This window comes from Liolophura sinensis, chromosome 6 (assembly GCF_032854445.1).
Source record: "Liolophura sinensis isolate JHLJ2023 chromosome 6, CUHK_Ljap_v2, whole genome shotgun sequence".
Taxonomy (NCBI): Eukaryota; Metazoa; Mollusca; class Polyplacophora; order Chitonida; family Chitonidae; genus Liolophura; species Liolophura sinensis.
The window spans coordinates 39877720-39891426 of record NC_088300.1 but is presented as its reverse complement, the minus strand read 5'-3'; the positions used below and the strand labels follow the sequence as shown (position 1 = coordinate 39891426).

The following is a 13707-nucleotide window of genomic DNA, read 5'->3' as shown; positions in this document are numbered from 1 at the left end:
TCAATCCTTCTTACATTTTCATACTAAAAAAAGTCATATTTTTATATTGTTTTTTTGCACACATACATGTACATGCATATGAAAGGGCTACATGTGATTCCCCTCCTCGTGTGCAAGCTTTCTGTAAAAAAGTTTTTGTGCGTATAAAAATAATAAACGATAGAATCGGACAACTGTGAAATTGGGGATGCAATTCAGGGACTTGAGATTGAAAGGAGAAACATTACCATGCAGACCTTTATATGCGTCAGTGGTTTGAATTTTATAAATTGTATATGCACGCCTTGTTTGATGCACCTTGATGTACCTTGTTTGTATGTAAAGTCAAACATTCCTGCATAATTTTGTATCCAACATATGAAACCGTGGTAAATTTGCCACCTGATAAGCCAAAGAACTCGAGTCCGTTTTCAAATTGTGAAACACTGCAAGGGTTGTATAGAGCTGTCATGTACAGAGCAGATTTCTGAGAAAGTGTTGCACATACATAAATTTTGCCTTAAATGCCTCTAACTAAGCTTGTTACTTAATAATTAGTGAATTTATTTATGTAATATACAAAATATCATATACTCGAGACACCTGGTACAAATCCAGCCCCTGAATCCCCTGCCCCAAGAGAACGGTGTGTACGGGTGGTGGACCAAAGCATTGCAGGTCCCAAAGATAGCTACCAAAACGCGAATTTTGTTCGAAATTCACGTGCAAGTAAATATGCTGCGAACCATCACAATGTTCATAACAGGTGTGACGGTTTACAGGTCCACATTAGCATTAAAACATTTGATAATCATGGCCCGAGGGACTGCTGAGGGTCACCGTACGGTGGCCTGAGGATCACCAGCGTATCGTCCGCTGACCATGGGCCGGCGCACTGTCCGCTGACCATGGGCCGGCCTACTGTCCGCTGACCATGAGCCCGCATACTGTCAGCTGACCACGGGCCCGCGTACTGACCGTTGACCATGGGCCTGCCGTACTGTCTGCTGACCATGGGCCGACCGTCAGCGTATCCTCTGGGCCACAATGGGTGTAGGGATTGATGGTTAGGACCCGTCTACACTTTAAGGTACACAATAACTAAATGCTATATACAACCTCGAGTAGAAAGGGCATGCTCCTCGCTGTGCCAGACAAATGAATGACGAGGGCAACCATACAAGGCAATGCCATTATTGTGCTCTACATGTACAGGGCATTGCCATTATTGTGCTCTACATGTACAAGGCATTGCCATTATTGTGCTCTACATGTACAAGGCAGTGCCATTATTGTGCTCTACATGTACAAGGCATTGCAATTATTGTGCTCTACATGTACAAGGCAGTGCCATTATTGTGCTCTACATGTACAAGGCATTGCCATTACTGTGCACTACATGCTCATGATTTAAGCACACCAATGGTGAAAAACGTGAAAAGCTCAGGGAAGGTCATTCACACTATTCTTGCAAAATGAATAAATAGTGTCATCTGAATCCCAAGGTTTACTATAGAGCACCATGCAGGCTTGAAATTTCTTGCCTAATGATCTAACTTACCTGAACCTGCAGGCAACATGTTTTTACATTAATTTACATATTAAGATTTCACAATCAGCCTTACAGCACCATTAGTTTACCCCACATATAAACAGGCAGACTACACTCTATCCACATTTACCCCCAGCCTCTGCCTCTTTTCTCCGTCTGGGCATAATCCTGGCCGCTGTTGGATACAAGTAAGTGAAATATTCTTGACTACAACATGACACACCATGGAATGAAATAAACAAATATATCCACATATTCATAAATAATAATCTGCCAAAGTTGTCAATCCAGCTGTGATAATGTGTTTACAGTTGCAATGCCTGATAGATATTGTGATCAGATGTACCCTCATATCATCAATGCGGCTCACTAAACCTGACACATTTGTTGGCTTGTTAAACAGGTTTTTAACCGTAGTGGTATAATGGCTCGGGCGGGGCACCTTACTTGCCTTCGGTAAGTCGTCTCAGTGAAGAAGCACTAGATAAAAGAGCGGTGGAAATCCGTCCTGCAACAAGGAGGTACATTGCATACACCCTAAGGATTCCTTCGTCGTCATATGACTGAAAGATTGTTGAGGACGACTTTAAACCCCAAACACTCACTCACTCAGCACACAAAGTTTTTTAAAAAAAAAACTTCTGGGACTAATAAATCTAAATGTATCCTTCTACATCCTGGCAACATCATGCTATGAATGGTAATCAAACCAAAACAATGTGGCAAAGTGTGATGTGACACAAAGACAGATCGACACAAACTGAAAATTCTCAATAATTTGAAACAGACAATGTCCACTCAGAATGGTATATTTTGTGAAAATTACTTTTGCCTTAATTCCTTATCACTTGTAGAACAAAGACCTTTATGACTGTTTACTTGCTTGAAGACTTTTCTTAAGCCAAGGCCGATTTCCTTTGTCACATGAACTGCCTCATTTCCATGGTAACTTTGTAGGTGTTGACGTCAAGTTACATTACCTAAGGAAGTGTTTCAGACAAATGAAGAGGAAATTTCCTATAAGAACAGAGCACCTACAACAGAGGCAAACCCTAAAGATAGAAACCTTATCTACGGGCAGAGCCAAAAATAAACCCAAGGGACAACTGATCTAATCAAAATCACCTAAGAGCCATAAGTTGTTTTTGCATATGATGAGAAAGACATAACGAGACATTATATTCTGTAAGAAATGGCTGAATGAAATGGGAGATTTCATTGAATGGGAATGAACAGAAAATCTTTTTTTCAGTGGAATTTATGCACCAATAATTAGAGAATGAAGTTAAATGATTTGTTTGGGTCACTAAAAATGCAAGCTTCATAAAACTCAGCAAATTATTTCTCTTAACACCCCATATTTTGAAATATTGATTGCGGGGGCTGCAGAAAAGGTGGAAGGATTAGGTATCCGGAATTTAATGGATATGAACTTAGGATGAAGTACATGTGGGACAGTCATGCGAAAGTAAAACATTTTATTATGCCATACAGTGGCTAATTCGATCAATCATTATTAAATCTGAAACTTCTGCTTTTTTTCTGCAAAAAATGCAACCACCACCATTCCATCATTACTTCCAATCATTCATGTCTTTACATACATATGGAATAAAGAATGGAACTTAGAAAGGAAACATATACATCCTGCACAAATATTCTTAACCCTTTGAATACAATATAAAAACTTCTGGCAACATTTTAATTTAACCCAGAGAGCAAGGTTTCTTCATCAGGTTACTTTTTCACAAGCAGTTTAATATTAAGCAGTTTCAAATTTAAAGAGTATTATATTTAAATTGTGAGGAACAGAACTAGTAAATAATTATTAAATGCTAATATTGGGAATGAATGTAACAATCTTTTTACCAGTGTTCAGATTTTTTTTTTTTTTTTTTTTTTGATTGGTGTTTTACGCCGTACTCAAGAATATTTCACTTATACGACGGCGGCCAGCATTATGGTGGGTGGAAACCGGGCAGAGCCCGGGGGAAACCCACGACCATCCGCAGGTTGCTGACAGACCTTCTCACGTATCCAGTGTTCAGAGGATGCAGTATAAACTATAGTTGTAGGCATTTGTTCAGCAGCTCTTCTTAAACTGTTTGATCTCATTTCTTCACAATATCCAGATTCATGTATATGTATGTATATGCTTAATTACTTGTACAGTTACATAGAACGCTTCTCAGCCACCAGTATGTATGTGGTGTCTAAAAGTCCATCAGTAACTTGCCAAAGGTTAGTGGTTTATCCTGGGCACTCTTACTTGAATCATACTGGCCACCATTATATCAATTAAAATTTCTTACTTATATAATTGTGTAAACAACAACAAAATAAATAAAAAAAATAGATGTATAATTTAACCATACACATATTTGTAATATGTTATCAAATTTTGTGTCCATGTGATCTGGAGTTCATTTGTAACATGTGCATATAACCAGTCAGTGTTTAATTTAATACGGACTTTGTACATGAATGATATGAAATCCAAGGTAAAACACTAATGAAGAAACACAGCCGAAAGCAAATAAAAACATAGCACAGTTGATATAATTTTGGGAAATATTAATGTGAAATCTGGCACTATCAGACTATCAGTAAAATATTTGTCTCTGGAGGTTCATGGTGATCTGATTATGTATTGATTTCATGATCTAGCCACCTAAATGTAGAAGCCATAATTACAACTGCCAGTCCTTGGTTTGATCTGACTTAATACGCATATCAGGCTCTAGCAATTATTTAATCTAACTCCTTCCCACACACATCAGGGTGATGGTTAATGTCAACACCATCGGAGTCCATGCACGCCTGCAAGCATCACAGGCTCCTGTTAAGCAAATAGCAGTGTGCACAACAAAACAAAACAGCTGGCCCAACAGTGTTGTTCCAAAGCATTTCGCTTCCTACATATTTGTTTCATAATTTTGATTTGTGGTACTGATGATTAAAATTAAAATGAAACTAAGATCAAGATCGAGATAATCTAGCTGTGTCTCTATTAAAGGCCCAAACATTTATCCAAAGGCACTGATTTATTTTTTTCATTTATTTTAATTGTTGTGCAATATACTCAAGCATTTTCCATAACTATAATGATCGGCCAGCTGTACAGGTAAAGGAAACCAGAGGGTTACTGTACAGATAAAACCACCTGCCTGTGTCAAGTTTTCCCACACATGAAGTACATTAATACGCCCACCAAATTGGTATCAAGGGTGTGTTTGGTTTTCAACAAGCCATTAATTTACTAAGCAAATGTCCTAACACGCATTGTTGACTGCTTATTGTCTCAAAGGACCAACGAACAGTGGGAGTCGAAGAATCCACACATTGAACTTGCATTCTGCACCTGAAAAATGTACTGGCTTTGACATACCTATAAGCATACTATCTTTCATGAGAACAACATTTATGGTGCAATATTCTGTTTACACTTTGACAACATCATGATTTTGTGTTTTTGAACAAGTTTTTAAAAGCAATGCTTTTAGTTGCATACAGGCCGTCACAGACTTGTATATAGTTTGACGTCAAACATTACATCATGAATGACATTAGCTTTTGTTGAGTTGTACCAGACTGTTGAAAGTTGACTATATTATGACATCAATGGAACGTCATGAAAGAACTTAAGTGTTTGCTTTTTTACATCATGGTATCTGGGTGTGAAGTATCAACTTGTAATAATACAAAAAAACATGACCTCTAGCATGTGAAATAACACATTTATAAATGAAGGAATCCTGATATTTCATATATATTTATATATATGAATTTTTCCCCTCTCTATATATTCACAGTCTCGTCTCACAAATGCCATATACATGTACGTCACGTTAACAACAAATGCAAACCTCGGTCAAATTTAAAGAGTATAATATTTAAATTGTGAGAAACAGAACTAGTGAATAATTATTAAACACACACACACACACATATATATATATATATATATATATATATATATATATATATATTTATATATATATATATATATATATATATATATATATATATATATATATATACATAAATAATACAACATATTATGTTAACATGCTAACTGTTAACAATTAAGACTTGGTATGTACTGTACAGCTGTGTCATAAGAAAAGGAAAGCTAGCAACCCTATGAATAGAGCACAACCATTAAGTCTTTACATAAAGCAGGAATAATCTGAATTCAAAACCAAAGGCTAGTCCTCTACATATTATCAATACCTCCTGTCAGGTTCAAAGCATTGCAGTAAGCATTATTATATATGCATTCAGGCCTGTCATACCAGGTAATTGCTGAGAACAAAGGAGGCTGGGGAAATGTGATATTTCTCCATTCAGACATATCCAACATACAGTGGACTGTCTGACTACACACCCTGATTAAGTAATAACTCTCCTTTCTTATCATCAAAGCTGGCTTTCTTCAATTAATTGAAACTGATATATTCAGGCAGTGTTATAATTGTGAGATGCTTTACATTAATTGTGTTTTAGCAGACGTGTTTTGATGTGAAAACAAGGCCCTAAATCATTCTGTAAATAACACTGTAATGGTTCAGCTGCTTGCAAGTTTCACACATGGTATGATCAACTTAAATAAGTACAGTGAAGAAGCAAAAGTGGAATCTTGAAACAAGAAAACTAATCCATGCTGAACTGAACGATGCAGGATTCCTTATAAGCCAAACACCCTTTGTCCTTGATACAAGTACGATCTCATTCAGGCATTTCATGCATACAGCAAGAATGGCCATGCTGACGCCAAATTAAAATAGGTATACATACGCTCTTTTTAGTCCCTGAATAATGCACTAATTTCATCTGAAGCAATTATACAGTGACTCCACCTGAATCATACACTGATCTATCTGAATCTTACTCTTATCCCCCTGAATCATGCACTGATCCACCTGAATCATGCACTGATCCCCCTGAATCTTACACTGATCCACCTGAATCATGCACTGATCCACCTGAATCATGCACTGATCCCCCTAAATCATGTACTGATCCCCTGAATCTTACACTGATCCACCTGAATCATACACTGATCCACCTGAATCATGCACTGATCCCCCTGAATCATGCACTGATCCACCTGAATCATGCACTGATCCCCCTAAATCATGCACTGATCCACCTGAATCATGCACTGATCCCCCTAAATCATGCACTGATCCCCCTGAATCTTACACTGATCCCCCTAAATCATGCACTGATCCACCTGAATCATGCACTGATCCCCCTAAATCATGCACTGATCCACCTGAATCATGCACTGATCCCCCTAAATCATGCACTGATCCCCCTGAATCTTACACTGATCCACCTGAATCATGCACTGATCCCCCTGAATCATGCACTGATCCACCTGAATCATGCACTGATCCCCCTGAATCATGCACTGATCCACCTGAATCTTACACTGATCCACCTGAATCTTACACTGATCCACCTGAATCATGCACTGATCCCCCTAAATCATGCACTGATCCCCTGAATCTTACACTGATCCCCCTGAATCATGCACTGATCCACCTGAATCATGCACTGATCCACCTGAATCTTACTCTTATCCACCTGAATCATATGCACTGGTCATGATAGCTTCATAGAATTTCGACCAGCACTTTCCTGTGACTTCAAGAACAAGGTATATTATAGTTGGTCTCTAAGGTCACAAAGCAAGCTCAGTTTTCTGCACTCAACAATCTACTCCACAATGAACGTTAATCTGTACCGGCGAATATACGTATAATACTTGTATGAGATCAACGCATGGACGGCTCTCTTAATCACCTCACAACAGGGAAATCTGAAATAATATGGATTCAGTTATGTTTTCACTGAATAATAACACTGACATTTCAGGTATTCCCGTGATTACATGTATTCCCTTGAGCGGCATGTGGAGTTGTCAACGGATTTGAGTAACAGTACTGCGCTTGCAGTTTCTTTGCCTAATAATGTTAGTATGTTTTCGAATTGTAGAGCACTTGAAATGAACATGCTGACGAGGTTTTTTAATATACTTAATATTTAATGCTGAGTCCTTGGGGATGAAGACTGCAAGATCTATTGCATTTCTATCACAAGGACACATGTAACCTTACATTATAAATTACTCTCTCAGTTCAGACTACAATTAAGTTTCTAACATCACAGTTTCCTACAGGGAGTTAGGTTACAATTAAGAAATACAAAAGTTAAAAGAGCTCATTTGTAGGGAACTCATGAATGTAAAATTTCAGCTCAATACAATGAGTATTTCTTTGACATAAGGCACCTCTAACAATTTAATAATTACCTCATCATTTAATAATATATAGCAGCAATAAGGTCAGAAAGCTTGTAATTTACAATAACTGCACAGAACCAAGGCATCCAGGCCGCAAAATGCCCCACATCTTAGAGTGCTTTATAAGTTACATGAAAAATCTAACACTGTTTCCTTCTGGAGATATCACCTGATGATGAATCATATCCCGTTTTGTGCTATTGTGCTAAACATGTATTCAATTTATTTATTTATTTGATTGGTGTTTTACAATGTACTCAAGAATATTTCACATTATGCGATGGCGGCCAGCATTATGGTAGGTGGAAACCGGCACAGCCCGGGGGAAACCCACGACCATCCGCAGGTTGCTGACAGATCTTCCCACGTACAGCCGGAGAGGAAGACAGCATGAGCTGGACTTGAACTCACAGCGACCGCATTGGTGAGAGGCTCCTGGGTCATTACGCTGCGCTAGCGCAATAACCAACTGAGCCACGGAGGCCCCAACATGTATTCAAAACCTGAGCTCAATACATGTATAGTGCTTTTTGAGAACATCGCACTTGGCATTTAACTTAACATTACAGTCTGCAGGACAATGGGTATCCAGTCTTCATCTCGGTTCAAATTTAAAAGCAAGTGTAGTAATATACATTTATCCAAATAAATTTTATTATATTTTCTTCTCTGCAAGATTAGATCAGTATTGAAACAGGCGTCTTTATCATTTAATTATCTGTTAATGGATGCTGACACATACACTACAGAGGTATGACAATGAGTTAATGATAAGTCTGGTTTAATGCTTGAGTTCTAAATATATGTAAGTCCTTGATATGAAGTACTATTATATGGACATTGGATAAAACCCTAAGATTATGATTCAATTATATCATATACAACAATAACTGCACAGATGTTATTGTAAGCGATACATAATTATCACCTTCTCTTTGAATTTTACAGCTTTTAAGTCTGCTTTTAAGTCAAGTTATTTGAAAACTTATTTCAACTTGTGAATTTATATAAACTGATATATGTAGTGATGTATTAATGACTGTTTTTATGTATTTACAAAATGGAATTGTATACACTGTTAGTACTTGTTTAATGTTCATGAATTGTTATAAACGACCTCTGGGAAGAGCAAATTGTTAAATTTAACATCCACCCTCTTTAAATAAAGGTTACATTCATTCATTCATTCATTCATTAACATTTGTCTGTATGTTTTCTGATAGTCAGCTATGTGGCCTGTCACATACATGCATATAACCAAACATTTGAGAATGCCGCTGACATTTAGATCAGCTACATCTGTCTAACTACATGAAGACGGAATTACTGACACAGCTTGCTAAGTACATCTACCAGACAGACCAGTCCTATAGTATAATACACACACTTACTTAACTCTGCATGTGCAAGCAGTCTTCTGATAAACATCCATGTAACAACACTGTAGTGCGTATGCACTACAAGCTCAACACAGTTTGAATTTAAGCTGAAAGTCAAACTGGACAAGACGACCAGTAGTCTCTGAATTCTACTGAGCTGCACACAAGTTTACTGGTCCTGACACAAAGAGATTTCTGTGTGATTTTAATTTTACATGGGGTACATAATCAACTAACAATGAATGCAGATCGTTTGTCATTTGCAGTGGAAGCAATTTCAAATTCTGACATCACACACGTGTGACAAACTTGTCATCGTATGGATTTCAGCATAATGGTGATGCTTGAAAGATTTGCATCCGATGCTCATCGTCATTAAAGGTTTCTTTAAAATTGTTATCATCTGATAATTTTAACACCTTTTCTCAGAGAAATGATTAGTTTCTGCTAGTTTGTCAGACCAGTACCTCACAAAATCTACTGGTCCAACAGAAAATCCTCTGGCCCGGCTCAAACAAAAAAAATATACATGCATATGTTTATTTTTTGTTACGTAGTTCAAATACTTGTACATCAAAAAACGTCAACAGATGAGGCTATATTTAAACCATACAGGGTCAGCATGAGTGCCTGAGTAAGAGCCAGGAGAATCTAAAGTAATTAAATTTCTTGCACCTGTACCTCTGTATGTTATTGCGATTACAAGGTATACACCTAATCACTATGCCATATTACACATTCCTTCTGCATCATATGGATCTTTAGCCATGTATATGAGTTGATTTGCACTACCTTCTATACTACAGTATGTACATGTAGGTGTTTAATGTCAAACAGTTAAGCATACATGCAGAGACAAAATACATGTCAAATACTGCTCAAATTTAATAGTAATTAACACAATCTACACGACAGACTTTTGGCAGTGTCAGTCCACTTGCATGCATGCATAAAAGCTAGCAAGACAAAATTCACATCTGCTGCACAGGATTTTTCAAACTGTTAACTGAATGATATTGTTGTACATGTATGGATTTGTTCCCATTTAGACACTACTGCTGTCCGACTAACAATGTTCAGTGACCAATGGGCCTCCCCATAACAACCTGACAATTTTCCTTGTAACAAGGTTTGTAACCGATCTACCTTTTCTGGTCCGTTAAGGAGTTCTTTTTACTCAGCCCCAAATATTACAGCTGTTGTCACTCTGTCCAATATTGATTGCGGACAGATACAAAGCATCAGAATGTAGAAAGCCTTTTGTGACCATACAAGTCAGAACCACCCACAACAGCACAAATATAAAGCACAAGCGAGACACTGCACGTAAACCCATACTGCTCTGTTTCCCGGTGATTATTTCTCTGGCCTGATTTTGGCGACGGATGCATGCATGCATACTCATGTAATGATGTGCATACATTTCTGTGTATACACCCGCTGTAGCATCACCTCAGAGGTTTACAGTGGCAGCATAATGAGAATCAGTTCAAATATTAGGACCAGAACCAAATGCTATCGTATATGAACAATACATTATATTGGTTTTAATAGTTCCGCAGAGGATTACAACGTTAGAAGCCATACACACATTTTAGCTATACAGAGACACAGTGCGTGCGCATTGCAGGCAAATCAACACAAATCCATACACATGCCATAGTAGCTTGAAGCCAATGGTCGATTACTTTAGTTTTATATTCCAATTGTTTATTGCACTCACTGACAATTTGTCCCATTATGCAGCTCAGTAATAAATCTTTGATCTCATAAAAATTGTTGTATAATTCATATGACGGCAAGACATTTCCTTCATAATATCAATTACTATCCCAGGTGTACATGTACATGTATAATGTAGATCTGGAACATTTAAATGAATTGATGGCTCACTCTTGCCAGTGGAATTGCATCAGATCCAGAAGATGCAATCTAGCTTCCATCGATGCCTTTGATGACAAATGAAAATTGGGCCAGGTCAATGACCACTGTCCTCACTACAACAATATTTTGGAAATCTTGAGTAGTATTAAAAAAGCAATTTAATCAACATGTGACACATGTAATCCAGTTTCTGAGAGCTTGATCTTTTCGATTTGAGAATGAATGGCTCTTAGAATGTATTTTTTCACCCGTTTTCTCCCTATTTTCTCAGAGTGCCACTATAATATGCTGTTTTGTAACATTATATAGCGGGAAGTTTGCTTTAATTAATAACTCTACAAAACTGGAGCTAGTGCTAACAGTTCAAATCTTTGTTCCTTTACATTTCCTAACACCCAAGTTTGTAAATTTATTTAGCATGTACAGTTTCCTAAGAAAATACAGATTTATACATATGTAAAATTTTTGCCTTGACTGCTGACAGAGGTTCTAAATAAGCTTGAGCTCTGCATGGTATACAGGTGGGCATGATTCCTACAAGGTGAAAAAGGAAAGCGATAAGCAGGGCTAGAGGATGTAACATGAGAGTGGAGATCCAGGTGTGGCAAACACAGGAAATAATGCCTCACTCTTAAGGCATGGAAGGTTATTAAAGGTTGCCTGTCAAACTGATGTTCAATGAAAAAAATATTAATAACTCTGTACCCTTCAAAACAGTATTCAAACCTGATATGTGAGGTACTTGGGTAAAAGTTTTGAGGTACGGTACATACCAGACAATTTCTGTCCCTAAATTAGCATGGTGTGCTAAGTTTGTCACTGTTGGCAAATTCGTGTTTTAAGGACCCTTTTTTATAATATCAGATGAGGAGAATTTCAGTTTTAATGGTGTCTAAATAAGCAACATTCATGCAGTCTTTTCTCTCACTTCTTGCCTGCATTACGCTACAAATGAAATCCTATAGAACTTCCTGGCTTGCTCGATGTTCACAGTGCATGTACACGAAAGCACTACTGAGATGAGCATCTCTGTCAACATCACCCACATGTGTATACTTTTGAATTGTTTGAATGCAGCAAACCAATTCTTTTATGACAGGAATAACAAAGCAATTGTGTAATGACAGCTTGCTATCAAACAGCTTGCCACAATGTGCAAATTCTACCAGCAGTTTTTCCCTTCCTTTCAATGAACCATTTAGTGGATGACAGTGTAGGTACATGTATATTCTAGGTAGGTAATGAAAACATATGGACTTAAAACCATGTACTATTCTTATAACCATACAATCAATTTGCTGGACAATAGTAGCAAACAATTTTGAAAAGGCAAAGTCAGGCAAAGAAGCAAATATAACGACAAAGACATCCGTAATATTAATACATTGTACTAGCTGTTTGAAAGTGATGCGACAAGTATTGAAAAATCTTTACCTGTGAGCTAAACCTGAGGCACATGAAATTCTATAAAAAAAATATATGTTTGTCGAATTCGTCACAGCTTGCACACTGAAGGTCCAGGATACCCAGGTAGACGCATATTATTTATACCTAGGCAGAGGGTTTCACGGTCACTTCATATTAAACACTTTATTTATTAACTATATCAGAAGACAACTTTTCAACTTTTGATGCTCACTTGCATCTTGTTTCAATATGGCTGAAATTATTACAATCCTTCACTTTTGTTTTTCATTAAATTTTGTCACTTTGTCAAAGCCTTCATGACTATGGTCCCTAAATTTTCAATATCACAACCACAGCATGAAACTTAAACTTGTGCTCATGTTTAAAAGCAATGCCAAGGCTAAAAAATTAATCCTACCTTTGCACTTCCCCTCTTAGACTTCACAACCTGAACAATTTGGCTTACTTTGTTATGGCAATGTAATAATGTGAATTGAATAAAAACATTCTATATAAGACATTCTTGGATAAAATCCTTTAACACCACTGATTGCATTAATATGCACATTTAATACACACAAACAGATTGAGCCAGAAATTAGAATTAATGTACTTTTTTTTTAAAATGTTTAAATCAATGCTAGTTCTGTACGAAATCATGAGCTTTTTAAGATATTGTTTTCCTCCTTGTATTATTTTCAAAGTTGAAATAGACAGCTTATTTTGTTTATCTCTTACATGTAACTTTCTGTTTGAAGTGCACTTGAATGTATGTGGTTATAAGACAACAAGAGACTCTGTTCGCTATAACCCTATAATAAAACTCGTACTTACCAAGTAAAGCCAGTTTGAGAGTAGATACATTGTGCTGGGTCAACTTTTCCTGCATTCCAGGGTGAGACAAGTCTGAGTAGCAGGACTTCCTGGACATGTTCAAACTTGTTAATCAATTCACTGGAAATTAATAAAAAAAAAAAAAAAAAACAACCACAGAAAATAACACTGCTGGCAAACGGTAAAAGGATCCCAAAAATCACAAGGAAAAGGAGCAATCAGAGGTCAGTGTGTGTGACAAGGTGTACTGTATATAACAGGAGATCTAGAGCCTGTTCATAGTAATGGATATCACACACAGATGGGCCTGGCTGGACTGAGGCACTGCCCCACGTGAGGTACCGTGCTCTTGGTACAGAGGC

The 13707-nt window shown here is 37.2% G+C and overlaps 1 protein-coding gene across 2 annotated transcripts in view; it reads right to left on the bottom strand.

The window, feature by feature from the left end:
- The window catches only part of LOC135466306 (uncharacterized), a 161699-nt gene that overhangs the window by 124165 nt on the left and 23827 nt on the right, over window positions 1-13707 (bottom strand). For both annotated transcript variants that reach the window (XM_064743726.1, XM_064743725.1), the window contains exon 3: window positions 13346-13465. In XM_064743726.1, the coding sequence (XP_064599796.1) occupies window positions 13346-13442 (97 nt within the window). In that variant the 5' untranslated portion in view covers window positions 13443-13465. The remainder of the gene's footprint in view (window positions 1-13345; window positions 13466-13707) is intronic.